We start from the raw sequence: 27,019 nt of genomic DNA, 5'->3' as shown, positions 1-27,019 counted from the left end.
AATTTATTATAGTGGTCGGCGGCAGATTAGGGGTTAATAAATTTAATATAGTTGCGGCAACGTTGGGGGGGCAGATTAGGGGTTTAATAAATATAATGTAGGGTTCGGCAATGTTGGGGGCAGTAGATTTGAGGTTCATAGGTATAATGTAGGTGGCGGCGGTGTCTGTCCGAGCGGCAGATTAGGCCATTAATAATATAATGCAGGTGGCGACGATGTCGGGGTCGGCAGATTAGCAGTTAATAAGTGTAAGATTAGGGTGGTTTAGACTAGGGGTTCATGTTAGGGTGTTAGGTGCTAGACATGTGCGATTCGTTTCGGTTCGATTCGGAAATTCGGAAAATTCTGAGATTCGGATCGAACCGAATCTCCGAATTAAATAGTGCCGAATCTACCGAATAAATCCGAATAACTTCGGATTTATTCGGTAGATTCGGATGGCCATGGATTACACTAGTATTGTACAGTATATTAGGTTATATCACTCTGCTATGGGTTACACCTAATGTATAGTACATAATACTAGTCTAATCCCACCTAACACTTACTGAAATTCCGAATTTCTGAACCGAATCGAACCGAATCCAGCCGAATTTATTCGAATCCGAATGAATCCGAAACAAATCCGAACCGAATTTATTCAAATCCGAATGAATCCGAAACAAATCCGAATTCGAATCGCTCCGAACCGAAATTAGAAAAAATACGAATCGATCCGAACCGAACCGAACCAAATTTTTTCGCCATGCACATGTCTATTAGGTGCAGACGTTAAAAGTATTTCCTCATAGGAAACAATGGGCTGCGTTAGGAGCTGAATGCTGCTTTTTTTGCAGGTGATAGGTTTTTTTTTCAGCCGGCTCAGCCCCATTGTTTCCTATAGGGAAATCGCGCACGAGCACGTTCAGCCAGTTTACCGCTGACTTAAGCAACGCTGGTATTGAGGTGAGATGTGGAGCTAAATTTATGCTCAACGCTCACTTATCTGAGGCTAACGCCGGGTTGCAGAAAACTCGTAATACCAGCTTTGTCTTAAGTGAGCGGTGAGAAAAAATAGGAGCGTTAGCACCGCACACCCTTACCGACAAAAACTCGTAATCTAGCCGAAATGACTGCAGAATAGCACAGTTATAAGCAATGTGATGTCAAATTCTCTTTTTAATTCTGTGTACAGTTTCTAAATTAAGTTACATTTGCTGTGATATCTAATTTTTAGTTGGATGACGCCCTGCAAACGTTCCTGATAATGCTAACTCCTAGAGAATAAATAGGAGTTAATAGTTTTGATAGCAAGCAAGGGAAATACTGCCCAAGTATTCTGCTGACACTGTATTCTCGTAAAAAGTAAGGAAATAATTTGAACTTTCATCAGTACTTTGATATTCAGGTAAGCTACATGTCTGTAGTGTACACCAATCATTTACTGTAGCAATCCTCAGGCAACAGTAAACTTCTTGAGATTTTTTAAATAAAATGATTAGGTTTGCAAAATGAAACAAATTTGTAACATATTTTGCCCCCTTTTCATGTAATTTAGCTCTGGAAATTGAGCCATTTCTACTTCTCAAAAACGAAATGCACCCTGCTACTTTCTTGAGGCTAACCCTACTGCATAGCTTTCACTTATTAGCTTTATCAGATAACAACTGAAAAAATATTTAAATAACTTTATGACAGTGGTAGCCTTATTGTTTACAGACTAAAGCCCCAAACTGGCTCCTCCAAATAAGGCATATGGTAGATGGAATTTTGCAGTAAAAGGGATGCTAATTTGTTTTAAAAACGTTAAGTTTTGCCATCACTGCTGTATAATAACATATCAGCCCAAGTCTTGGCACTCCAGATGTTTCAGAACTACAATTACCATGATGCTTCGGAACTCTTAAGTCCAGTCAAGCATCATAGGAAATGTAGTTCTGAAAAAACTGGAGTGCCAAGGTTCACTATCACAGTAATATAGCAACACAACAGAAAGGTCTTGTCATTATAAGGTGTTTATTGTCCTTTTTAGAGCCCACATTCTAAAGCTAAAAATGACTAGCTGTAATTTAATAGAGCATGTAATTTCTGCACTATTGTCTCAGACTTACTATCGCCTAGATTTAGAGTTCTGCGGCCAAAAGGGGTGCGTTAGCTACGCGTGCTTTTTCCCCCCCCGCACCTTTTAAATACCGCTGGTATTTAGAGTTCACAGAAGGGCTGCGTTAGGCTCCAAAAAGGGAGCGTATAGCATAAATTTACCGCCACTGCAACTCTAAATACCAGCGGTGTTAGAATCCTATCAGCCAATCGGAATTCGAGGGACGCCATCTTGGATGACGTCCCTTAAAGGAACCGTCATTCGTCGGGAAGTCGTCGGCCAGGATGGATGTTCCGCGTCGGCGGGATGAAGATGGAGCCGGAAGAAAGAAGATTGAAGATGCCGCTTGATAGAAGACTTCAGCCGGATGATGGACCTCTTCAGCCCCCGCTTGGGCTTGGATGAAGACATCGCCCCGGATTGGATGAAGACCTTCGGACTCTCTTCTGGACAGATCGGTGATACCCGGCGTGGTGAAGACAAGGTAGGGAGATCTTCAGGGCTTAGTGTTAGGTTTATTTTAAGGGGGGTTTGGGTTAGATTAGGGGTAATGTGGGTGGTGGGTTGTAATGTTGGGGGGGGTGTTGTATGTTTTTTTTTACAGGCAAAAGAGCAGAATTCTTTGGGGCATGCCCCGCAAAAGGCCCTTTTAAGGGCTGGTAAGGTAAAAGAGCTTTTCAATTTTTATTTTAGAATAGGGGTAGGGCATTTTTTTATTTTGGGGGGCTTTGTTATTTTATTAGGTGGCTTAGAGTAGGTGTTTTAGCTTAAAATTGTTGTAATATTTTTTAATGTTTGTAAATTACTTAGTTCTTTTTTATTTTTTGTACTTTAGTTAGTTTATTTAATTGTATTTATTTGTAGGTATTTGTATGTAATTAATTTATTGATAGTGTAGTGTTAGGTTTAATTGTAGATAATTGTAGGTAGTTTATTAAATTTATTTATTGATAGTGTAGTGTTAGGTTTAATTGTAACTTAGGTTAGGATTTATTTTACAGGTAATTTTGTAATTATTTTAACTAGGTAGCTATTAAATAGGTATTAACTACTTAATAGCTATTGTACCTGGTTAAAATAAATACAAAGTTGCCTGTAAAATAAATATTAATCCTAAAATAGCTACAATATAATTATTATTTATATTGTAGCTATATTAGGGTTTATTTTACAGGTAAGTATTTAGCTTTAAATAGGAATAATTTATTTAATAAGAAATAATTTATTTAGTTAGATAAAAATTATATTTAACTTAGGGGGGGTTAGGGTTAGGCTTAGCTTTAGGGGTTAATACATTTATTAGAGTAGCGGCGAGGTCCGGTCGGCAGATTAGGGTTAATACTTGAAGTTAGGTGTCTGTGATGTTAGGGAGGGCAGATTAGGGGTTAATACTATTTATTATAGGGTTTTTGAGGCGGGAGTGAGGCGGATTAGGGGTTAATAACTTTATTATAGTAGAGGTGAGGTCCCGGTCGGCAGATTAGGGGTTAATAATTGTAGGTAGGTGGCGTCGACGTTGGGGGGCGGCAGATTAGGGGTTAATAAATATAATATAGGGGTCGGCGGTGTTAGGGGCAGCAGATTAGGGGTACATAGGGATAATGTAGGTTGCGGCGGTGTGCGGTCGGCAGAATAGGGGGTTAAAATATTTATTAGAGTGGCGGCGATGTGGGGGGCCTCGGTTTAGGGGTACATAGGTAGTTTATGGGTGTTAGTGCGCTTTAGAGCACAGTAGTTAAGAGCTTTATGAACCGGCGTTAGCCCAGAAAGCTCTTAACTCCTGGCTTTTCTCTGCGGCTGGAGTCTTGTCGTTAGATTTCTAACGCTCACTTCAGCTAAGACTCTAAATACCGGCGTTAGAAAGATACCATTGAAAAGATAGGATACGCAATTGGCGTAGGGGGGATCTGCGGTATGGAAAAGTTGTGGCTGCAAAGTGAGCGTTTAGACCTTTACCTATACGACTCTAAATACCAGCGGTAGCCCAAAACCAGCGTTAGGAGCCCCTAACGCTGGTTTTGACAGCTAATGCAGAACTCTAAATCTAGGCGTATGTGTTTAAATAAAAAGAGAGAGTGCTCAACCTAGTTACCACCCAAGAAGCAGCCTTATTTTGCTCCAACATGTGCCTTTCACAGAGAAGAACTTTCCTGTAGCATATCCCAATAGGCTGAAACCGACGTCTGGGGTTTTGCTGTTTCTCTCGTTCAGAGAGGGATTGCCTGGTATTTCGGGGCTGGACTGTACTGTGAAGTCAGGATCAGACTGATATGCTTCAGGAAAGTTCTTCTCTGTGAAAGGCACATGTTGAGCAAAAAGAGGCTGCTTCTTGGATGGTAACTAGCCATAGAAAAAGCTATTATGCTATAGTTCGTTCCCAGGTTGAGCGCTTCTCTTTTTTATTTATGCAAATTACGACACTTGGGGAAGTCTCCCTAAATGTGATGCGGGAATCCAGACGTGGACCCATTGCTCAGTGTGCCTAGAGGGATATGGCTGCATCTCATTGACAAGGCCCACAATAGGCCGAAACGTACGTCTGGGGTTTTGCGGTTTCTCTCGTTGAGAGAGGGATTGCCTGGTATTTCGGGGCTGGACTGTACTGTGAAGTCAGGATCAGACTGATATGCTTCAGGAAAGTTCTTCTCTGTGAAAGGCATATGCCAATACTTGTGGGATATTCTCCTTCCCAACAGGAAGTGGCAAAGAGAGCATCCACAGCAGAGCTGTCTATATAGCTCCTCCCCTAACTCCACCCCCCAGTCATTCGACTGAAGGCTAGGAAGAAAAAGGAGAAACTATAGGGTGCAGAGGTGACTGAAGTTTTATAATAAAATATACTGCCTGTCTTAAATAGACAGGGCGGTCCGTGGACTCGATACATCGCAAGAGAAAGAAATTGATCAGATAAGCATAAATTTTGTTTTCTCTTGCAAGATGTATCGAGTCCACGGATTCATCCAATACTTGTGGGATACCAATACCAAAGCTTTAGGACACGGATGAAGGGAGGGACAAGACAGGTACCTAAACGGAAGGCACCACTGCTTGTAGAACCTTTCTCCCAAAAACAGCCCCCGAAGAAGCAAAAGTATCATATTTGGAAAATTTGGAAAAAGTATGAAGCGAAGACCAAGTCGCCGCCTTACAAATCTGTTCAACAGAAGCCTCATTTTTAGTCTCATAAGCCAAACGAATGATGCTATTCAGCCAAAAAGAAAGAGAGGTTGCCGTAGCCTTTTGACCTCTCCGCTTTCCACAATAGACAACAAATAATGAAGATGTTTGACGGAAATCTTAGGTTGCTTGTAAGTAGAACTTTAAAGCACAAACCACATCTAGGTTGTGAAACAGACGTTCCTTCTTGGAAGAAGGATTAGGACACAGAGAAGGAACAACAATTTCCTGATTGATATTCCTATTAGAAACAACCTTAGGAAGGAAGCCAGGTTTGGTATGCAAACCACCTTATCAGCATGAAAAACAAGATAAGGAGAGTCACACTGTAAAGCAGATAATTCAGAAACTTTCGAGCCGAAGAGATTAGCTACTAAAAACAGAACTTTCCAAGATAGAAGCTTAATATCTATGGAATGCCTAGGTTCAAACGGAACCCCTTGAAGAACTTTAAGAACTAAATTTAAACTCCATGGCGGAGCAACAGGTTTAAACACAGGCTTGATTCTAACTAAAGCCTGACAAAACGCTCTGAACGTCTGGAACATCCGCCAGGCGCTTGTGTAAAAGGATAGACAAAGCAGATATGTGTCCCTTTAAGGAACTAACTGATAATCCCTTCTCCAATCCTTCTTGGAGAAAAGATAATAGCCTAGGATCCTGATCTTACTCCATGAGTAACCCTTGGAATCACACCAGTAAAGATATTTACGCCATATCTTATGATAGATTTTCCTGGTGACAGGCTTTCGAGCCTGAATCAAGGTATCAATGACCGATTCAGAGAAACCACGCTTTGCTAAAATCAAGCGTTCAATCTCCAAGTAGTCAGACCCAGAGAAATTAGATTTGGATGCTTGAAAGGACCTTGAATCAGAAGGTCCTGCCTCAGCGGCAGAGTCCATGGTGGGACGGATGACATGTCCACCAGATCTGCATACCAAGTCCTGCGTGGTGCTATCAAAATCACTGAAGTTCTCTTCTGTTTGATTCTAGCAATCAGACGAGGAAGGAGAGGGAATGGTGGAAACACATAAGCCAGGTTGAAGGACCAGGGCACTGCTAGAGCATCTATCTGTACTGCCTGGGGATCCCTTGACCTGGACCCGTAACAGGGAAGCTTGGCATTCTGACGAGATGCCATCAGATCCAATTCTTGTGTGCCCCATAGCTGAATCAGTTGGGCAAATACCTCCGGATGGAGCTCCCACTCCCCTGGATGAAAAGTCTGATGACTTAGGAAATCCGCCTCCCAGTTCTCTACCCCTGAGATATGGATTGCTGAAAGATGGCAAAAGTGAGTCTCTGCCCATCGGATTATCTTGGAAACCTCTATCATCGCTAGAGAACTCCGTGTTCCCCCTTGATGATTGATATAAGCTACAGTCATGATGTTTTTCTGACTGAAACCTGATGAATTTGGCCGCAGTCAGTTGAGGCCACGCCTGAAGCACATTGAATATCGCTCTCAGTTCTAGAATGTTTATCGGGAAGAGAGTCTCCTCCTAAGACCATAATCCCTGTGCTTTCAGGGAGTTCAAGACTGCACCCCAGCCCAGTAGGCTGGCATCTGTCATAACTATGACCCACTCTGGTCTGCAGAAACACATTCCCCGAGACAGGTGAACCTGTGACAACCACCAGAGAAGAGAATCTCTGGTCTCCTGATCCAGATCTATCTGAGGCGATAAATCTGCATAATCCCCATTCCACTGTTCGAGCATGCAGTGGTCTGAGGTGTAGGCGAGCAAACGGAACTATGTCCATTGCCGCTACCATTACCATTAGAAATATTTTCATTTCTACCGAGTCTATCAGAGTTCCTAGGAAGGAAACTCTTATGAGGGGGGAGAGAGAACTCTTTTTTATGTTCACCTTCCACCCATGAGATCTCAGAAAAGCCAACACGTTGTCCATGTGAGACTTGGCTAGTTGGAAAGTTGACGCTTGAATTAAGATGTTGTCTAGATAAGGCGCCACTGCTATGCCCCGCGGTCTTAGAACCGCCAGCAGAGACCCTAGCACTTTTGTGAAAATTCTGGGAGCCGTGGCCAACCCAAAGGGAAGGGCCACAAACTGGTAATGTCTGTCCAGAAAGGCGAACCTGAGAAATTGGTGATGATCTCTGTGAAAAGGGATGTGCAGATATGCATCCTTTAAGTCCACGGTGGTCATATATTGACCCTCCTGGATCAGTGGCAGAATAGTCCGAATAGTCTCCATCTTGAAAGATGGGACTCTGAGGAACTTGTTTAGGATCTTGAGATCCAAGATTGGTCTGAAAGTTCCTTCTTTTTTGGGAACCACAAACAGGTTGGAGTAAAACTCTTGCCCCTGTTCCGCTCTTGGAACTTGGTGAATCACTCCCATGGTATGTAGGTCTTCTACACAGCGTAAGAACGCCTCTCTTTTTCTCTGGTTTGCAGACAATTGAGAAAGGTGAAATCTCCCCCAGGAATCTAAATCTAAAGCCCAGGAATCCTGAACATCTCTTGCCCAAGCCTGAGCAAAGAGAGAGAGTCTGCCCCCTACTAGATCAAGTCCCGGATCGGGGGCTACCCCTTCATGCTGTCTTGGAGGCAGCTGTAGGCTTCTTGGCCTGTTTTACCCTTGTTCCAAGCCTGGTTAGGTCTCCAGACTGACTTGGATTGAGCAAAATTCCCCTCTTGCTTTGCAGCAGGGGAAGCTGAAGCGGGACCACCCTTGAAGTTTCGAAAAGAACGAAAATTATTTTGTTTGGTCCTCATCTTATTTGTTTTATCCTGAGGGAGGGCATGGCCTTTCCCTCCAAAGATGTCTGAAATAATCTCCTTCAGTTCAGGCCCGAATAGGGTCTTTCCTTTGAAAGGGATGGTCAAAAGCTTTGATTTTGATGACACATCAGCTGACCAGGACTTAAGCCATAATGCTCTACGCGCTAAAATGGCAAAACCTGAATTTTTCGCCGCTAATTTAGCCAGTTAAAAAGAGGCATCTGTAATGAAAAAATTAGCCAGCTTAAGAGCCTTAATTCTATCCAGAATATCATCTAATGGGGTCTCCACCTGAAGAGCCTCTTCCAGAGCCTCGAACCAAAAAGCAGCTGCAGTAGTTACAGGAACAATGCACGCAATAGGTTGGAGAAGAAAACCCTGATGAACAAAAGTTTTCTTTAGGAGACCCTCTAATTTTTTATCCATAGGATCTTTGAAAGTACAACTGTCTTCAATAAGTATAATTGTATGCTTAGCCAATGTAGAAATGGCTCCCTCCACCTTAGGGACCGTCTGCCACGAGTCCCGCAAGGTGTCAGATGTGGGACACATTTTCTTAAAAGTAGGAGGGGGAGCGAACGGAATACCTGGTCTATTCCACTCCTTAGAAACAATGTCCACAATCCTCTTAGGGACCGGAAAAACATCAGTGTAAACAGGAACCTCTAAGCATTTGTCCATTTTACACAATTTCTCTGGAACCACAATAGGATCACAATCATCCAGAGTCGCTAATACCTCCCTGAGCAACAAGCGGAGATGTTCTATCTTAAATTTAAAGGCCATCATATCAGAGTCTGTCTGAGGGTGCGTCTTTCCTGAATCAGGAATCTCTCCCTCAGACAGCAAATCCCGTACCCCTACTTCAAAACATTGTGAGGGTATATCGGATACGGCTACTAAAACGCCAGAAAGCTCAGCATTTGTTCTTAACCCAGAGCTATCACGCTTCCCTTGTAACCCAGGCAGTTTAGATAAAACCTCTGTGAGGGTAGAATTCATAACTGCTGCCATGTCTTGTAAAGTAAATGAAGTAGACGCACTAGAGGTACTTGGCGTCACTTGTGCGGGCGTTACTGGTTGTGACACTAGGGGAGAACTAGATGGCATAACCTCATTTCTTTCTGTCTGAGAATCCTCTAGTGCTTCATTTTTAAGTGCTAGAATATGCTCTTTAAAATGTATAGACACATCAGTACAAGTGGAACACATTCTAAGAGGGGGTTCCACAATGGCTTCTAAACATATTGAACAAGGAGTTTCCTTGATGTCAGAAATGTTTAATAGGCTAGTAATGAGACAAGCAAGCTTGGAAAACACTTTATTCAATGTAAAACAACAATTTCAAAAAACGGTACTGTGACTTTAAGAGAAAAAAAGATGCACACGTTCTGCAAAACTACCTAAAAATGCAGCAAACTTTTTGAATTTTTTACAGTATATGCAGTAAGCCTTAGTAAGGTTGCCCCACCAGTAAAAGAAGAAATTAACCCCTTAATAACGAAACCGGATTGACAAGTGTCAAAAACCAGAAAATACACGGTCAGCTCTGCTGTGGCACCTACCTGCTCTTAGGGGTTGAATCTGAGGGAACAAGGCTTCGTTTTGGCCCCAAAACCGAGTTAGGACCCTTCTGTGTTGCAGCTTGCTGTCCAGTAATGAAAAACAACCGCGCATCTAAGGCGCTAAATTAGGCCCCACCCACCTCTTACTCGATGTCTGTGGAGCCTTAAAGTAACACACTAATGTGTTTCAAACAGCCATGTGGGTTATAAAACCTTAAAATAAGTCAAATGAACCCTCTAAATAACAGTCCCAAAAACGTTTTACCATATTTCTCAATAAAAACGTCTGCTCTATTATATAAGTGTCAACCAGAAAGTAACTTAGCCCTTATGCAAGCTTGTAATACTACAACAAGTCTCTGATTACAGCTTACCCTTCCCCTCATGGGGAAACTGTCAGCCTTTTCTTGAAATATCACAGTTTTTCTAGAAAAAAATGACTGAACATACCTCAGTGCAGCATAGCATGCAAACCGTTCATCAACTGAAGTTTCCTGTACTCCTCAGCCTCTGTGGGAGCAGCAGCGGATCTTAGTTACAAATGCTAAGATCATCATCCTCCAGGCAGAAACCATCATCTCTTTTCTGCTTGAGAGTAAATAGTACACACCGGTACCATTGAAAATAACAAACTCTTGCTTGAAGAAAATAAAAACTAACATTTTGTCACCACAATCACTTTACCCTTCCTACTTGCTTAGAGGAGGCAAAGAGAATGACTGGGGGGGTGGAGTTAGGGGAGGAGCTATATAGACAGCTCTGCTGTGGGTGCTCTCTTTGCCACTTCCTGTTGGGAAGGAGAATATCCCACAAGTATTGGATGAATCCGTGGACTCGATACATCTTGCAAGAGAAAGAGGCTGCTTCTTGGGTGGTAACTAGCCATAGAACAAGCTATTATGTTATTGTTTGTTCCCAGGTTGAGCGTTTCTCTCTTTTTATTTATACAAATTACTATGTGTTTAACCAGTACAAAAATGTTAAACACAGAGGTAAAGTGCCACTTGGAAGTTACAACCACTGCAGATCCCAAGCATGAAACAGCCAGTCATTCATGGCTTGTGCAACTGCCACTACTTATTGGCTCACCAGCCTGACCTGCCTGGGGACAATAATGCTTGCATCGCTGAAAGGGGATTTTACTTATGTATTTAACCCTTTTGTGGGAGTTTAAGATAGTTATCTAGGGTTAGTAATACAAAAATAGCATGCTCTAGTTAGAGTATTTACATTTTGCATTAGAAAGCTTGATTAAAGATCATATTAATTTGCAAGCCAATATAAAATGTCCTTTGTTCTAATGATCTTCTCCAAACCTAAATTGTATCACTGTGGCAACTATTCTTTATACCACTTAATAATAATAAACAATAATAGTATTTATTTGTAAAGCACAGCCAAATTCCATAATTCTATATATGGTAATTAAACAAAATGTATCCACTTGATGCTCTATGCATTTGTGCATAGCACTAACTGTACTATTACAATCTTGATATATTTAGCATTATTTTGTTCTGATACAAAATGAAAACAGACAATACAGGAAAAACAATTCTTACATCCATCTGCAGAAGGTTGAACATGCTTGATTCTGCAATTTCTTTGGACTCATCAAACTTCTCTAGAGCCTGACGAACTTCATCATCTGTGAGTTTTCCTTGTCTTTTCTTCTTATAATCAAAGTCCAGGCGCCTGCCTTCCAGCTTTTTTAAGTGATGCTGAAAAGCAATAATACATTTGTGAATGAATTAAAAAATTAGAAGCAGTCAACGTTAACAAATGTGAGAATTTTACATCAGAAGTGACATCATTTTGTTTGTACAGTTACCTGAATTTCCTTCAGATCTTTGTCATGAAGGTTTTGAAGTGGATCTATGAAGTTCTGCTTCACATCAATGTCCAAAGAATCTTTGATATCTGAGAGCTCCCTCATAGCTTCTCCTACATCAACAAGAGCTGGGCCTGAGGGATAAAGTAACTCATGCAAATTACATTTTATAAGTCTTTTAAGTTTTAAAAAGATGTATAACACAGAAAAATATACTGATAAGTAAGATTTAAGCTTTTTCTAAAGGTTAAACAGAATAAGAGGCCATTGGTGTCTTCAGTTATGGTTAAATGATATATGTAAATAACTACTGTATAAATATGTATTAAATACTGTAAAATGTCTACACAATACATATAAGTTGTCCAAAAGGTTTAATTATAGCACACCAGTAAAGAGAAATGAATACCTATATATTAGGACAATTAAATTAAAACATAACTATATTTATGAGTAGGCTGTACAGGTACAATCTTGTATTTTAGCCAATTAGAGCTGATTCTTGTGAATTCATTAGCATTCTCCACAGGGGTGAGTACAATGGTATCTATATGGTACACAGGAACTAGGACTGTCTGGCTGTAATGCATGACTGCAAAAAGATAACAAAAAAAGCAATCAAATGAGGGATAGCCTGCAGGGGCGTAGCCACAGTCAATCTTAGAAGTTGAAGTATATTAATATAACAATGGGGGTTATGCAAATCTGGGGAATGGGTAGTAAAGGCATTAATTATCTTTTTAAACAAAAAAAAAACAAGTAGATTATCCCTTTATGACCCCAGTAATATAAATATGTTATAAAATGTAAAGTATTTTGCCAGGAAAAAAAATAAATAAAAAAAAACTTGGACCTTGACACACATTTTTTAAATACAACAGATGCTAAGAAGGAGGAAAATAAGTATGGTAGAAAAACACTGTTACAGAAGGAAACACGAACATATAACCTGGAATATTATGTTTATATCTTTTTAGTCAAATTGTGAAGGTAACTGTTTTTTAAATCAATTTGCTCACAGAGGATTTTAAAATAAATGAATAGGTAAGTCACTAAAATGCAGTTATCTAGCATATCATTTAAATTATGTAGATCTCAATGTGTAAAGAAAAACAAAATTTATGCTTACCTGATAAATTCCTTTCTCCTGTAGTGTAGTCAGTCCACGGGTCATCCATTACTTATGGGATTATAACTCCTCCCTAACAGGAAGTGCAAGAGGATCACCCAAGCAGAGCTGCTATATAGCTCCTCCCCTCTACGTCATACCCAGTCATTCGACCGAAACCAAACGAGAAAGGAGAAACTATAGGGTGCAGTGGTGACTGGAGTTTTAATTTAAAATTTAGACCTGCCATAAAAAACAGGGCAGGCCATGGACTGACTACACTACAGGAGAAAGGAATTTATCAGGTAAGCATAAATTTTGTTTTCTCCTGTTAAGTGTAGTCAGTCCACGGGTCATCCATTACTTATGGGATACCAATACCAAAGCTAAAAGTACACGGATGACGGGAGGGACAGGCAGGATCTTTACACGGAAGGAACCACTGCCTGAAGAACCTTTCTCCCAAAAACAGCCTCCGAAGAAGCAAAAGTGTCAAATTTGTAAAATTTGGAAAAAGTGTGAAGTGAAGACCAAGTTGCAGCCTTGCAAATCTGTTCAACAGAGACCTCATTCTTAAAGGCCCAAGTGGAAGCCACAGCTCTAGTAGAATGAGCTGTAACTCTTTCAGGAGGCTGCTGTCCAGCAGTCTCATAGGCTAAACGTATTATGCTACGAAGCCAGAAAGAGAGAGAGGTAGCAGAAGCTTTTTGACCTCTCCTCTGACCAGAATAAACGACAAACAGGGAAGAAGTTTGGCGAAAATCTTTAGTTGCCTGTAAATAAAATTTCAGGGCACGGACTACGTCCAGATTGTGTAGAAGTCGTTCCTTCTTTGAAGAAGGGTTAGGGCACAATGACGGAACAACAATCTCTTGATTGATATTCCTGTTAGTGACTACCTTAGGTAAGAACCCAGGTTTAGTACGCAGAACTACTTTGTCTGAATGAAAAATCAGATAAAGAGAATCACAATGTAAGGCCGATAACTCAGAGACTCTTCGAGCCGAGGAAATAGCCATTAAAAACAGAACTTTCCAAGATAACAGCTTGATATCAATGGAATGAAGGGGTTCAAACGGAACACCCTGTAAAACGTTAAGAACTAAGTTTAAGCTCCACGGTGGAGCAACAGTCTTAAACACAGGCTTAATCCTGGCCAAGGCCTGACAAAAAGCCTGAACGTCTGGAACTTCTGACAGACGTTTGTGTAAAAGGATGGACAGAGCTGAGATCTGTCCCTTTAAAGAACTAGCAGATAAACCCTTTTCTAAACCTTCTTGTAGAAAAGACAATATCCTAGGAATCCTAACCTTACTCCATGAGTAACTCTTGGATTCGCACCAATGTAAGTATTTACGCCATATTTTATGGTAAATTTTCCTGGTAACAGGTTTCCTAGCCTGTATTAAGGTATCAATTACTGACTCCGAAATCCACGCTTTGATAAAATCAAGCGTTCAATCTCCATGCAGTCAGCCAGCCTGAGAGAAATTAGATTTTGATGTTTGAAAGGACCCTGAATTAGAAGGTCCTGTCTCAGAGGCAGAGACCAGGGTGGACAGGATGACATGTCCACTAGATCTGCATACCAGGTCCTGCGTGGCCACGCAGGCGCTATTAGAATCACCGATGCTCTCTCCTGTTTGATCCTGGCAATCAATCGAGGAAGCATCGGGAAGGGCGGAAACACATAAGCCATGTTGAAGGCCCAAGGTGCTGTCAGAGCATCTATCAGAACCGCTCCCGGGTCCCTGGACCTGGACCCGTAACAAGGAAGCTTGGCGTTCTGGCGAGACGCCATGAGATCCAGATCTGGTTTGCCCCAACGCCGAAGTATCTGGGCAAAGACCTCCGGATGAAGTTCCCACTCCCCCGGATGAAAAGTCTGGCGACTTAGAAAATCCGCCTCCCAGTTCTCCACGCCTGGGATGTGGATCGCTGATAGGTGGCAAGAGTGAGACTCTGCCCAGTGAATTATCTTTGAGACTTCCATCATCGCTAGGGAACTCCTTGTCCCTCCTTGATGGTTGATGTAAGCCACAGTCGTGATGTTGTCCGACTGAAACCTGATGAACCTCAGAGTTGCTAACTGAGGCCAAGCTAGAAGGGCATTGAAAACTGCTCTTAATTCCAGAATGTTTATGGGGAGGAGACTCTCCTCCTGAGTCCATGATCCCTGAGTCTTCAGGGAATTCCAGACAGCGCCCCAACCTAGCAGGCTGGCGTCTGTTGTTACAATCGTCCAATCTGGTCTGCTGAAGGGCATCCCCTTCGACAGATGTGGCCGAGAGAGCCACCATAGAAGAGAATTTCTGGTCTCTTGATCCAGATTCAGCATAGGGGACAAATCTGAGTAATCCCCATTCCACTGACTTAGCATGCACAATTGCAGTGGTCTGAGATGCAGGCGTGCAAAGGGTACTATGTCCATTGCCGCTACCATTAAGCCGATTACCTCCATGCATTGAGCCACTGACGGGTGTGGAATGGAATGAAGGACACGGCAAGCATTTAGGAGTTTTGTTAACCTGTCCTCTGTCAGGTAAATTTTCATTTCTACTGAATCTATAAGAGTCCCTAAGAAGGGAACTCTTGTGAGTGGCAATAGAGAACACTTTTCTTCGTTCACCTTCCACCCATGTGACCTTAGAAATGCCAGTACTAACTCTGTATGAGACTCGGCAACTTGGAAATTTGACGCTTGTATCAGAATGTCGTCTAGCTACCGATATTCCTCGCGGTCTTAGTACCGCTAGAAGAGAACCCAGAACCTTTGTGAAGATTCTTGGAGCAGTAGCTAACCCGAAGGGAAGAGCTACAAACTGGTAATGCCTGTCTAGGAAGGCAAACCTTAGGTACCGGTAATGATCTTTGTGAATCGGTATGTGAAGGTAGGCATCCTTTAAATCCACTGTGGTCATGTACTGACCCTTTTGGATCATGGGTAAGATTGTCCGAATAGTTTCCATTTTGAACGATGGAACTCTTAGGAATTTGTTTAGGATCTTTAAATCCAAGATTGGTCTGAAGGTTCCTTCTTTCTTGGGAACCACAAACAGATTTGAGTAAAACCCTTGTCCGTGTTCCGACCGCGGAACCGGGTGGATCACTCCCATTAGTAAAAGATCTTGTACACAGCGTAGAAACGCCTTTTTCTTTATCTGGTTTGTGGACAACCTTGAAAGATGAAATCTCCCTTTTGGAGGAGAAGCTTTGAAGTCCAGAAGATATCCCTGAGATATGATCTCTAACGTCCAGGGATCCTGGACATCTCTTGCCCAAGCCCGGGCGAAGAGGGAAAGTCTGCCCCCCACTAGATCCGTTTCCGGATTGGGGGCCCTCGCTTCATGCTGTCTTAGGGGCAGCAGCCGGTTTTCTGGCCTGCTTGCCCTTGTTCCAGGTCTGGTTAGGTTTCCAGCCCTGTCTGTAGCGAGCAACAGTTCCTTCCTGTTTTGGAGCGGAGGAAGTTGATGCTGCTCCTGCCTTGAAGTTACGAAAGGCACGAAAATTAGACTGTCTAGCCCTTGGTTTGGCTCTGTCTTGAGGCAGGGCATGGCCCTTACCTCCAGTAATGTCAGCGATAATTTCTTTCAAACCGGGCCCGAATAATGTCTGCCCCTTGAAAGGTATGTTAAGCAATTTAGATTTAGAAGTCACATCAGCTGACCAGGATTTAAGCCAAAGCGCTCTGCGCGCCTGAATGGCGAATCCGGAGTTCTTAGCCGTAAGTTTAGTTAAATGTACTACGGCATCAGAAATAAATGAATTAGCTAGCTTAAGGACTCTAAGCTTGTCTGTAATCTCATCCAACGTAGCTGAGCTAATGGTCTCTTCCAGAGACTCAAACCAGAATGCCGCCGCAGCCGTGACAGGCGCAATGCATGCAAGGGGTTGTAATATAAGACCTTGTTGAACAAACATTTTCTTAAGGTAACCCTCTAACTTTTTATCCATTGGATCTGAAAAAGCACAGCTATCCTCCACCGGGATAGTGGTGCGCTTAGCCAACGTAGAAACTGCTCCCTCCACCTTAGGGACCGTCTGCCATAAGTCCCGTGTGGTGGCGTCTATCGGAAACATTTTTCTAAATATAGGAGGGGGTGAGAAAGGCACACCGGGTCTATCCCACTCCTTGTTAACAATTTCTGTAAGCCTTTTACGTATAGGAAAAACGTCAGTACACGTCGGTACCGCAAAATATTTATCCAGCCTACATATTTTCTCTGGGATTGCAACCGTGTTACAATCATTCAGAGCCGCTAATACCTCCCCTAGTAACACACAGAGGTTCTCAAGCTTAAATTTAAAATTTGAAATGTCTGAATCCAGTTTATGTGGATCAGATCCATCACCCACAGAATGAAGCTCTCCGTCTTCATGTTCTGCAAATTGTGACGCAGTATCAGACATGGCCCTAGTATTATCAGCGCACTCTGTTCTCACCCCAGAGTGGTCGCGTTTACCCCTAAGTTCTGGCAATTTAGATAAAACTTCAGTCATAACATTAGCCATGTCTTGCAAAGTGATTTGTAAGGGCCGCCCTGATGTACTTGGCGCCACAATATCACGCACCTCCTGAGCGGGAGATGCAGGTACTGACACGTGAGGAGAGTTAGTCGGCATAACTTCCCCCTCGTTGTCTGGTGAAATTTTCTTGACATGTACAGATTGGCTTTTACTTAAAGTAGCATCAATGCAATTAGTACACAAATTTCTATTGGGCTCCACATTGGCCTTTGAACATATAGCACAAAGAGATTCCTCTGTGTCAGACATGTTTAAACAAACTAGCAATTAGATTAGCAAGCTTGGAAAATACTTTTCAAATAAATTTACAAGCAATATAAAAAACGTTACTGTGCCTTTAGGAAGCACACAAAAAAACTGTCACAGTTGAAATAACAATGAACCGGATTAGTTATAGCAACCAATTTTCACAGTAAATGCATTAATTTAGCAAAGGATTGCACCCACTAGCAAATGGATGATTAACCCCTTAATACCAAAAAACGGATAACAATTAAAAATATATATACGTTTTAATCACAGTCAAAGCACAGTCTCACAGGTCTGCTGTGAGTGATTACCTCCCTCAAAACTAGTTTTGGAGACCCCTGAGCTCTGTAGAGACGTCCTGGATCATGCAGGGAGAACAAGGAAGACTGTGACTGAATTTCTACTGCGCAATAAAGCGCCAAAATAGGCCCCTCCCACTCATAATACAACAGTGGGGAAGCTCAGTAAACTGATTTTATTCAAAAACAAACGACAGCCATGTGGAAAATAATGCCCATAAAATTTTTCACCAAGTACCTCAGGGAAAAAACGATGAACATGCCAGTAAACGTTTTAAACATAAATTTATGAAAAGTTATTAAAAAGACTGTTGCTAGTCGCTTTCACTGCAGAATAGGCTATAAGTTATATGTATACAGTATTTTCTTAGTGAAGTGCCATTCCCCAGAAATACTTCAGTGTAAATATACATACATATCAGCCTGATACCAGTTGCTACTACTGCATTTAAGGCTGCACTTACATTACATCGGTATTATCAGTATTTTCTCAGTCAATTCCATTCCTTAGAAAATAATATACTGCAACATACCTCCTTGCAGGTGAACCCTGCCCGCTGTCCCCTGTTCTGAAGTTACCTCGCTCCTCAGAATGGCCGAGAACAGCAAATGGATCTTAGTTACGTCCGCTAAGATCATACACAACTCAGGTAGATTCTTCTTCTAATGCTGCCTGAGAAAAAACAACACACTCCGGTGCTGTTTAAAATAACAAACTTTTGATTGAAGAAATAAAAACTAAGTTTAACAACCACAGTCCTCTCACACGTCCTATCTATTAGTTAGGTGCAAGAGAATGACTGGGTATGACGTAGAGGGGAGGAGCTATATAGCAGCTCTGCTTGGGTGATCCTCTTGCACTTCCTGTTAGGGAGGAGTTATAATCCCATAAGTAATGGATGACCCGTGGACTGACTACACTTAACAGGAGAAATGGTTTGGGAAATGTTATTTATTCAGCTTTTTGAACTTTTACCGTATACATTTTTTTTCTATGATGTATAAGAAAGAGCAAGAACATTTTTTTTCAAAAAAACAAAGCACATTTAGAAACGCCCTTTTTCCCCCAATACTATTTGCCAGTTACCTGAATAGTTTAAAATGGTAGAAATGTCAAATTACCAAAGTTAGATTCGTCACCGATTTCCCTCCCATACTTCAGCATTGCTTCAGCCAATAATGCCTCTGCTTGAGGGTATCCTGGTCCTTTTTCCTGTCCTCGAATTTTTGACATTGTGTTGATCATGCTTAACTTTGCTCTGGAAGCTGTAAATATAAAAGGTTATTATTGATAAACGTAAAATAATTAATCCAAGATAATGCCTTCTTCTAACTGTAAAGCTGTAGTTTCCTTTCCAGTATACCTTTATGAAACTTGAGATGTACTTTTGAAATTAATGTGACAATTTATTTAAAATGAAATACAATTTAAAAAATATATAAATTTATGTGATTTTTTTATGTTCCTGTGACAACCTGTTAATGTGCTGCTGATACTTAGGGGACATTTCTGGCATATTTAAATGGGCATAAAAAAAAAATTGAAATTCAAAGCAGCACATTTTTTAGAATCATTTTTACAGTATTTTTATGTTTGAAGAAAATGGTAATTTGAAAAGAAATTACTACATTAATGTTCACAAACTGTTTCCAATATAGTGGTAGGCAGAATGGACAAGTATCCGCCATGCGCAAGTGATGACACATATGACACCATCTGAAGGACGGATGTACATTCATGCACATTATTGCCCTATAGGGGAATCCTGCTTGCACAAGACAAGTTATCACTAAAACATTTTCAAAGATGCATGTTTGTAACAATAAGTTCACTGCAAAAATGCTTCTAAGGTAATTTCTCTTGCATGACCCTTACAAGTTTGCAAAGTTATTTGCTTTCTGTTGATACCTTTCATGTTTGTCTCACTGTTGTTAATAAGGAATACATAGAATTAAAATATGAAATAGCAGAAGCTTCTCATTAATTGGATATATTTTTTTGTTAAATATTTTTTTAATACAATATAAGAAGCATAGTTTGTGGGTTATGCAATTCTTTATGAAATTACCATGGTTAGTTTTTTCTAAAAAACGTCCACAACACTAACTCTGGCTAAGCAAAGGCCCGTTGTCTATAAGCCTGCAGGCGGAGCAGAGAGAAGATCTCTTAGAATAAGAACTAAAGCGTTTGAATGAACAAAGGGTAGAGACTCACAGAAGGAAATCTGAGGGCTCAGATAATTAAACATTGCCTAAGCAGTGATTGGTGAATAATTTAAACCCCTACACGCCTGGGGAAAGTGTTTAACATCCAAATAAAGTTCTGATTGAAACACTTGCTGGAAAAACTAAATCACACGATCGTTGATGCCGTCACGTGATTTTAAGGCCAGGATCAGATCATGGGAGACTGTCTTTAATGCTAGGAACACCCCAGTCCGATTTTCCATTCAATAAAAGGAGGAGGGTGCTGGACACCATATACCCAAGACAAACAGGATTACTTTAGAGACCATCTTGGAGTCATTTGATTGCCATCAAACTACTTTATAAGTAATTTGCACATCATCAGACATCATCAGGATTGTAAAGTCATCAGCTAAGGTAAAAAAAAAACTCTGGTTAATTACTACAGAATGATTAGCAGATTACCTTACTGATTACTTCACAAGCATGAATGGCCTGTGGACATACGTCAATTTGGGCATACTGCAGGATGGCTTCTGATGACTAGTAGATCCCCAAGATAGTGGCTTAGCTGTAAAAATAGCAAAGTGCTATCAATAGTGGTGCCTTGCAGCTGGTATTTTACTGACACGACCAGTATTGTAAAGACTCAGGTCAATATAGAAAATAAAGAAATATAAAAATAAAGGTCCTATCATGGTGAAACTTACTTTAAAGAGACATGAAACCCATTTTTTTAATTTCAAGATTCAAATAAAGCATACAATTTGAAAACAACTTTTCAATTTCCTTCTATTATAATTTTTGCTTCATTTGCTTGGTATCCTTTATTGAAAGTGCAGCAATGCACTACTGGCAGCTAGCTGAACATATCAGTAAGCCTATAACAAGAGGCATATATGTGCAGCTATCAATCAGCAGCTAGATACCAGCTCCTGAGCCTACATAGGTCTGCTTTAAAACAAGAGATACCAAGAGAACAAAGCAAATAAGATAATATAAGTAAATTGGAAACTCATTTCAAATTGTATGCTCCTAGCTATAAAGTGAGGCAGCATCTAAATTTAAATGGAAGCAGAAAGTATGTTACGGTGTGTACAATAGGGAAGGGTGAATTCGAATGTTAGAACGAATGTTATTCTAGAAAATCGATTTACATAATAGAATGTTGATAAGAACAAATATTCTTAAAAATTCTATTATCGAATGTTATTTACAGTTTTCGAATGTCACTTTCGAATTTGAATGTCACATTCGAATGTCACATTCGAATTTGAATATTACATTTATAAAACACAATTGTAGACTAGAAATACTATTTTGACTTTGAATGTCACATTCAAATTCGAATGTCACATTCAAATTTGAATATTACATTTATAAAACACAGTATTAGACTAGAAATACTATTTAGAATTTGAATGTTACATTCGAATATTAAATTTAAAAAACACAGTATTAAACTAGAAATACTATTTTGAATTCGAATGTGACATTCGAAATTCGAATATTACTTTTAAAAAACAGTATTAGACTAGAAATACTATTTCGAATTCGAATATTACATTTGTTAAACACAGTTGTAGACTAGAAAACATAATTTATGTAAGAACTTACCTGATAAATTCATTTCTTTCATATTAGCAAGAGTCCATGAGCTAGTGACGTATGGGATATACATTCCTACCAGGAGGGGCAAAGTTTCCCAAACCTCAAAATGCCTACAAATACACCCCTCACCACACCCACAAATCAGTTTAACGAATAGCCAAGAAGTGGGGTGATAAGAAAAAAGTGCGAAAGCATAAAAAATAAGGAATTGGAATAATTGTGCTTTATACAAAAAAATCATAACCACCACAAAAAGGGTGGGCCTCATGGACTCTTGCTAATATGAAAGAAATGAATTTATCAGGTAAGTTCTTACATAAATTATGTTTTCTTTCATGTAATTAGCAAGAGTCCATGAGCTAGTGACGTATGGGATAATGACTACCCAAGATGTGGATGTTTCCACGCAAGAGTCACTAGAGAGGGAGGGATAAAATAAAGACAGCCAATTCCGCTGAAAAATAATCCACACCCAAAATAATTTAAATTTTATAATGAAAGAAACTGAAAATATAAGCAGAAGATTCAAACTGAAACAGCTGCCTGAAGTACTTTTCTACCAAAAACAGCTTCAGAAGAAGAAAACACATCAAAATGATAGAATTTAGTAAAAGTATGCAAAGAAGACCAAGTTGCTGCTTTGCAAATCTGATCAACTGAAGCTTCATTCCTAAACGCCCAGGAAGTAGAAACTGACCTAGTAGAATGAGCTGTAATCCTTTGAGGCGGAGTTTTACCCGACTCGACATAAGCATGATGGATTAAAGATTTCAACCAAGATGCCAAAGAAATGGCAGAGGCCTTCTGACCTTTCCTAGAACCGGAAAAGATAACAAATAGACTAGAAGTCTTTCGGAAAGTCTTAGTAGCTTCAACATAATATTTCAAAGCTCTAACTACATCCAAAGAATGCAATGATTTCTCCTTAGAATTCTTAGGATTAGGACATAATGAAGGAACCACAATTTCTCTACTAATGTTGTTGGAATTCACAACCTTAGGTAAAAATTCAAAATTAGTTCGCAACACTGCCTTATCCTGGTGAAAAATCAGAAAAGGAGATTCACAAGAAAGAGCAGATAATTCAGAAACTCTTCTGGCAGAAGAGATGGCCAAAAGGAACAAAACTTTCCAAGAAAGTAATTTAATGTCCAATGAATGCATAGGTTCAAATGGAGGAGCTTGAAGAGCCCCCAGAACCAAATTCAAACTCCAAGGAGGAGAAATTGACTTAATAACAGGTTTTATACGAACCAAAGCTTGTACAAAACAATGAATATCAGGAAGAATAGCAATCTTGCTGGGAAAAAGAACAGAAAGAGCAGAGATTTGTCCTTTCAAGGAACTTGCGGACAAACCTTTATCTAAACCATCCTGAAGAAACTGTAAAATTCTCGGAATTCTAAAAGAATGCCAGGAAAAATGATGAGAAAGACACCAAGAAATATAAGTCTTCCAGACTCTATAATATATCTCCCTAGATACAGATTTACGAGCCTGTAACATAGTATTAAACACAGAGTCAGAGAAACCTCTTTGACTAAGAATCAAGCGTTCAATCTCCATACCTTTAAATTTAAGGATTTGAGATCCTGATGGAAAAAAGGACCTTGCGACAGAAGGTCTGGTCTTAACGGAAGAGTCCATGGTCGGCAAGAAGCCATCCGGACAATATCCGCATACCAAAACCTGTGAGGCCATGCTGGAGCTACCAGCAGAACAAACGAGCATTCCTTCAGAATCTTGGAGATCACTCTTGGAAGAAGAACTAGAGGCGGAAAGATATAGGCAGGATGATACTTCCAAGGAAGTGACAATGCATCCACTGCTTCCGCTTGAGGATCCCTGGATCTGGACAGATACCTGGGAAGTTTCTTGTTTAGATGAGAGGCCATCAGATCAATTTCTGGAAGTCCCCACATTTGAACAATCTGAAGAAATACCTCTAGGTGAAGAGACCATTCGCCTGGATGCAACGTTTGGCGACTGAGATAATCCGCTTCCCAATTGTCTATACCTGGGATATGAACCGCAGAAACTAGACAGGAGCTGGATTCCGCCCAAACCAGAATTCGAGATACTTCTTTAATAGCTAGAGGACTGTGAGTCCCTCCTTGATGATTGATGTATGCCACAGTTGTGACATTGTCTGTCTGAAAACAAATGAACGATTCTCTCTTCAGAAGAGGCCAAGACTGAAGAGCTCTGAAAATTGCACGGAGTTCCAAAATATTGATCGGTAATCTCACCTCCTGAGATTCCCAAACCCCTTGTGCCGTCAGAGACCCCCACACAGCTCCCCAACCTGTAAGACTTGCATCTGTTGAAATTACAGTCCAGGTCGGAAGAACAAAAGAAGCCCCCTGAACTAAACGATGGTGATCTGTCCACCACGTCAGAGAGTGTCGTACAATCGGTTTTAAAGATATTATTTGAGATATCTTTGTGTAATCCCTGCACCATTGGTTCAGCATACAGAGCTGAAGAGGTCGCATGTGAAAACGAGCAAAGGGGATCGCGTCCGATGCAGCAGTCATAAGACCTAGAATTTCCATGCATAAGGCTACCGAAGGGAATGATTGTGACTGAAGGTTTCGACAAGCTGATATCAATTTTAGACGTCTCTTGTCTGTCAAAGATAGAGTCATGGACACTGAATCTATCTGGAAACCCAAAAAGGTTACCCTTGTCTGAGGAATCAATGAACTTTTTGGTAAATTGATCCTCCACCATGATCTTGAAGAAACAACACAAGTCGATTCGTATGAGATTCTGCTAAATGTAAAGACTGAGCAAGTACCAAGATATTGTCCAAATAAGGAAATACCACAATACCCTGTTCTCTGATTACAGACAGAAGGGCACCGAGAACCTTTGTAAAAATTCTTGGAGCTGTTGCTAGGCCAAACGGCAGAGCCACAAACTGGTAATGCTTGTCTAGGAAAGAGAATCTCAGAAACTGATAGTGATCTGGATGAATCGGAATATGTAGATATGCATCCTGTAAATCTATTGTAGACATATAATGCCCTTGCTGAACAAAAGGCAGGATAGTCCTTACAGTTACCATTTTGAATGTTGGTATCCTTACATAACGATTCAATATTTTTAGATCCAGAACTGGTCTGAAGGAATTCTCCTTCTTTGGTACAATGAAGAGATTTGAATAAAACCCCATCCCCTGTTCCAGAACTGGAACTGGCATAATTACTCCAGCTAACTCTAGATCTGAAACACATTTCAGAAATGCTTGAGCCTTCGCTGGATTTACTGGGACACGGGAAAGAAAAAATCTCTTTGCAGGAGGTCTTATCTTGAAACCACTTCTGTACCCTTCTGAAATAATGTTCTGAATCCAAAGATTGTGAACGGAATTGATCCAAATTTCTTTGAAAAAACGTAATCTGCCCCCTACCAGCTGAGCTGGAATGAGGGCCGCACCTTCATGTGGACTTAGGAGCTGGCTTTGATTTTCTAAAAGGCTTGGATTTATTCCAGACTGGAGATGGTTTCCAAACTGAAACCGCTCCTGAGGATGAAGGATCAGGCTTTTTTTCCTTGTTGTGACGAAAGGAACGAAAACGATTATTAGACCTGAATTTACCTTTAGATTTTTTATCCTGTGGTAAAAAAGTTCCTTTCCCTCCAGTAACAGTTGAGATAATAGAGTCCAACTGAGAACCAAATAATTTATTACCCTGGAAAGAAAGGGAAAGCAGAGTAGACTTAGAAGACATATCAGCATTCCAAGTTTTAAGCCATAAAGCTCTTCTAGCTAAAATAGCTAGAGACATATACCTGACATCAACTCTAATGATATCAAAGATGGCATCACAAATAAAATTATTAGCATGTTGAAGAAGAATAATAATGCTATGAGAATTATGATCTGTTACTTGTTGCGCTAAAGCTTCCAACCAAAAAGTTGAAGCTGCAGCAACATCAGCCAATGATATAGCAGGTCTAAGAAGATTACCTGAACACAAATAAGCTTTTCTTAGAAAAGATTCAATTTTCCTATCTAAAGGATCCTTAAAGGAAGTACCATCTGCCGTAGGAATAGTAGTACGATTAGCAAGAGTAGAGACAGCCCCATCAACCTTAGGGATTTTGTCCCAAAACTCTAATCTGTCAGATGGCACAGGATATAATTGCTTAAAACGTTTAGAAGGAGTAAATGAATTACCCAAATTATTCCACTCTCTGGAAATTACTTCAGAAATAGCACCAGGAACAGGAAAAACTTCTGGAATAACTACAGGAGATTTAAAAACTTTATCTAAACGTTTAGATTTAGTATCAAGAGGACCAGAATCCTCAATTTCTAAAGCAATTAGGACTTCTTTAAGTAAAGAACGAATAAATTCCATTTTAAATAAATATGAATATTTATCAGCATCAACCTCTGAGACAGAATCCTCTGAACCAGAAGAACCATTATCAGAATCAGAATGATGATGTTCATTTAAAAATTCATCTGAACAAAGAGAAGTTTTAAAAGACTTTTTATGCATACTAGAAGGAGGAATAACAGACATAGCCTTCTTAATGGATTTAGAAACAAAATCTCTTATGTTATCAGGAACACTCTGAGTATTAGATGTTGATGGAACAGCAACAGGTAATGGAACTTTACTAAAGGAAATATTATCTGCATTAATAAGTTTGTCATGACATGCAATACAAACAACAGCTGGAGGAACAGCTACCAAAAGTTTACAGCAGATACACTTAGCTTTGGTAGCTCCAGCACCAGGCAGCGATTTTCCAGAAGTATCTTCTGACTCAGTTGCAACGTGGGACATCTTGCAATATGTAAAAGAAAAAACAACATATAAAGCAAAATTGATCAAATTCCTTAAATGACAGTTTCAGGAATGGGAAAAAATGCCAGTGAACAAGCTTCTAGCAACCAGAAGCAATAAATAATGAGACTTAAATAATGTGGAGACAAAAGAGACGCCCATATTTTTTTTAGCGTCCAATAAGACGCCCACATTATTTGGCGCCTAAATGCTTTTGCCGCCAAAAACGATGACCGGCACTTTTGGCGCAAAAGAACGTCAAAAGTGATGCAACTTCCGGCGACACGTATGACGCCGGAAACAGAAAAAAAAAATTTTGCGCCAAAAAAGTCCGCGCCAAGAATGACGCAATAAAATGAAGCATTTTCAGCCCCCGCGAGCCTAACAGCCCACAGGGAAAAAGTCAAATTTTAAGGTAAGAAAAAAATGATTAATTCAAATGCATTATCCCAAATATGAAACTGACTGTCTGAAATAAGGAATGTTGAACATCCTGAGTCAAGGCAAATAAATGTTTGAATACATATATTTAGAACTTTATAAAAAAGTGCCCAACCATAGCTTAGAGTGTCACAGAAAATAAGACTTACTTACCCCAGGACACTCATCTACATGTTGTAGAAAGCCAAACCAGTACTGAAACGAAGATCAGCAGAGGTAATGGTATATATATAAGAGTATATCGTCGATCTGAAAAGGGAGGTAAGAGATGAATCTCTACGACCGATAACAGAGAACCTATGAAATAGACCCCGTAGAAGGAGATCATTGAATTCAAATAGGCAATACTCTTTTCACATCCCTCTGACATTCACTGCACGCTGAGA

At 40.3% G+C, this 27,019-nt stretch overlaps 1 protein-coding gene across 1 annotated transcript in view; it reads right to left on the bottom strand.

The window, feature by feature from the left end:
• The window catches only part of SH3GL2 (SH3 domain containing GRB2 like 2, endophilin A1), a 462,830-nt gene that overhangs the window by 69,420 nt on the left and 366,391 nt on the right, over positions 1 to 27,019 (bottom strand). Inside the window, exons 4-6 of the mRNA XM_053702641.1 lie at positions 18,712 to 18,855; positions 11,407 to 11,540; positions 11,138 to 11,296 (exon numbers count right to left, since the gene is read on the bottom strand). Coding sequence (XP_053558616.1) covers positions 11,138 to 11,296; positions 11,407 to 11,540; positions 18,712 to 18,855 — 437 coding nt within the window. The remainder of the gene's footprint in view (positions 1 to 11,137; positions 11,297 to 11,406; positions 11,541 to 18,711; positions 18,856 to 27,019) is intronic.

Source organism: Bombina bombina, chromosome 2 (genome assembly GCF_027579735.1).
Source record: "Bombina bombina isolate aBomBom1 chromosome 2, aBomBom1.pri, whole genome shotgun sequence".
NCBI classification, from domain to species: domain Eukaryota; kingdom Metazoa; phylum Chordata; class Amphibia; order Anura; family Bombinatoridae; genus Bombina; species Bombina bombina.
The sequence above is the reverse complement of the archived record's forward strand: the minus strand, read 5'-3'. Positions and strand labels throughout refer to the sequence as shown.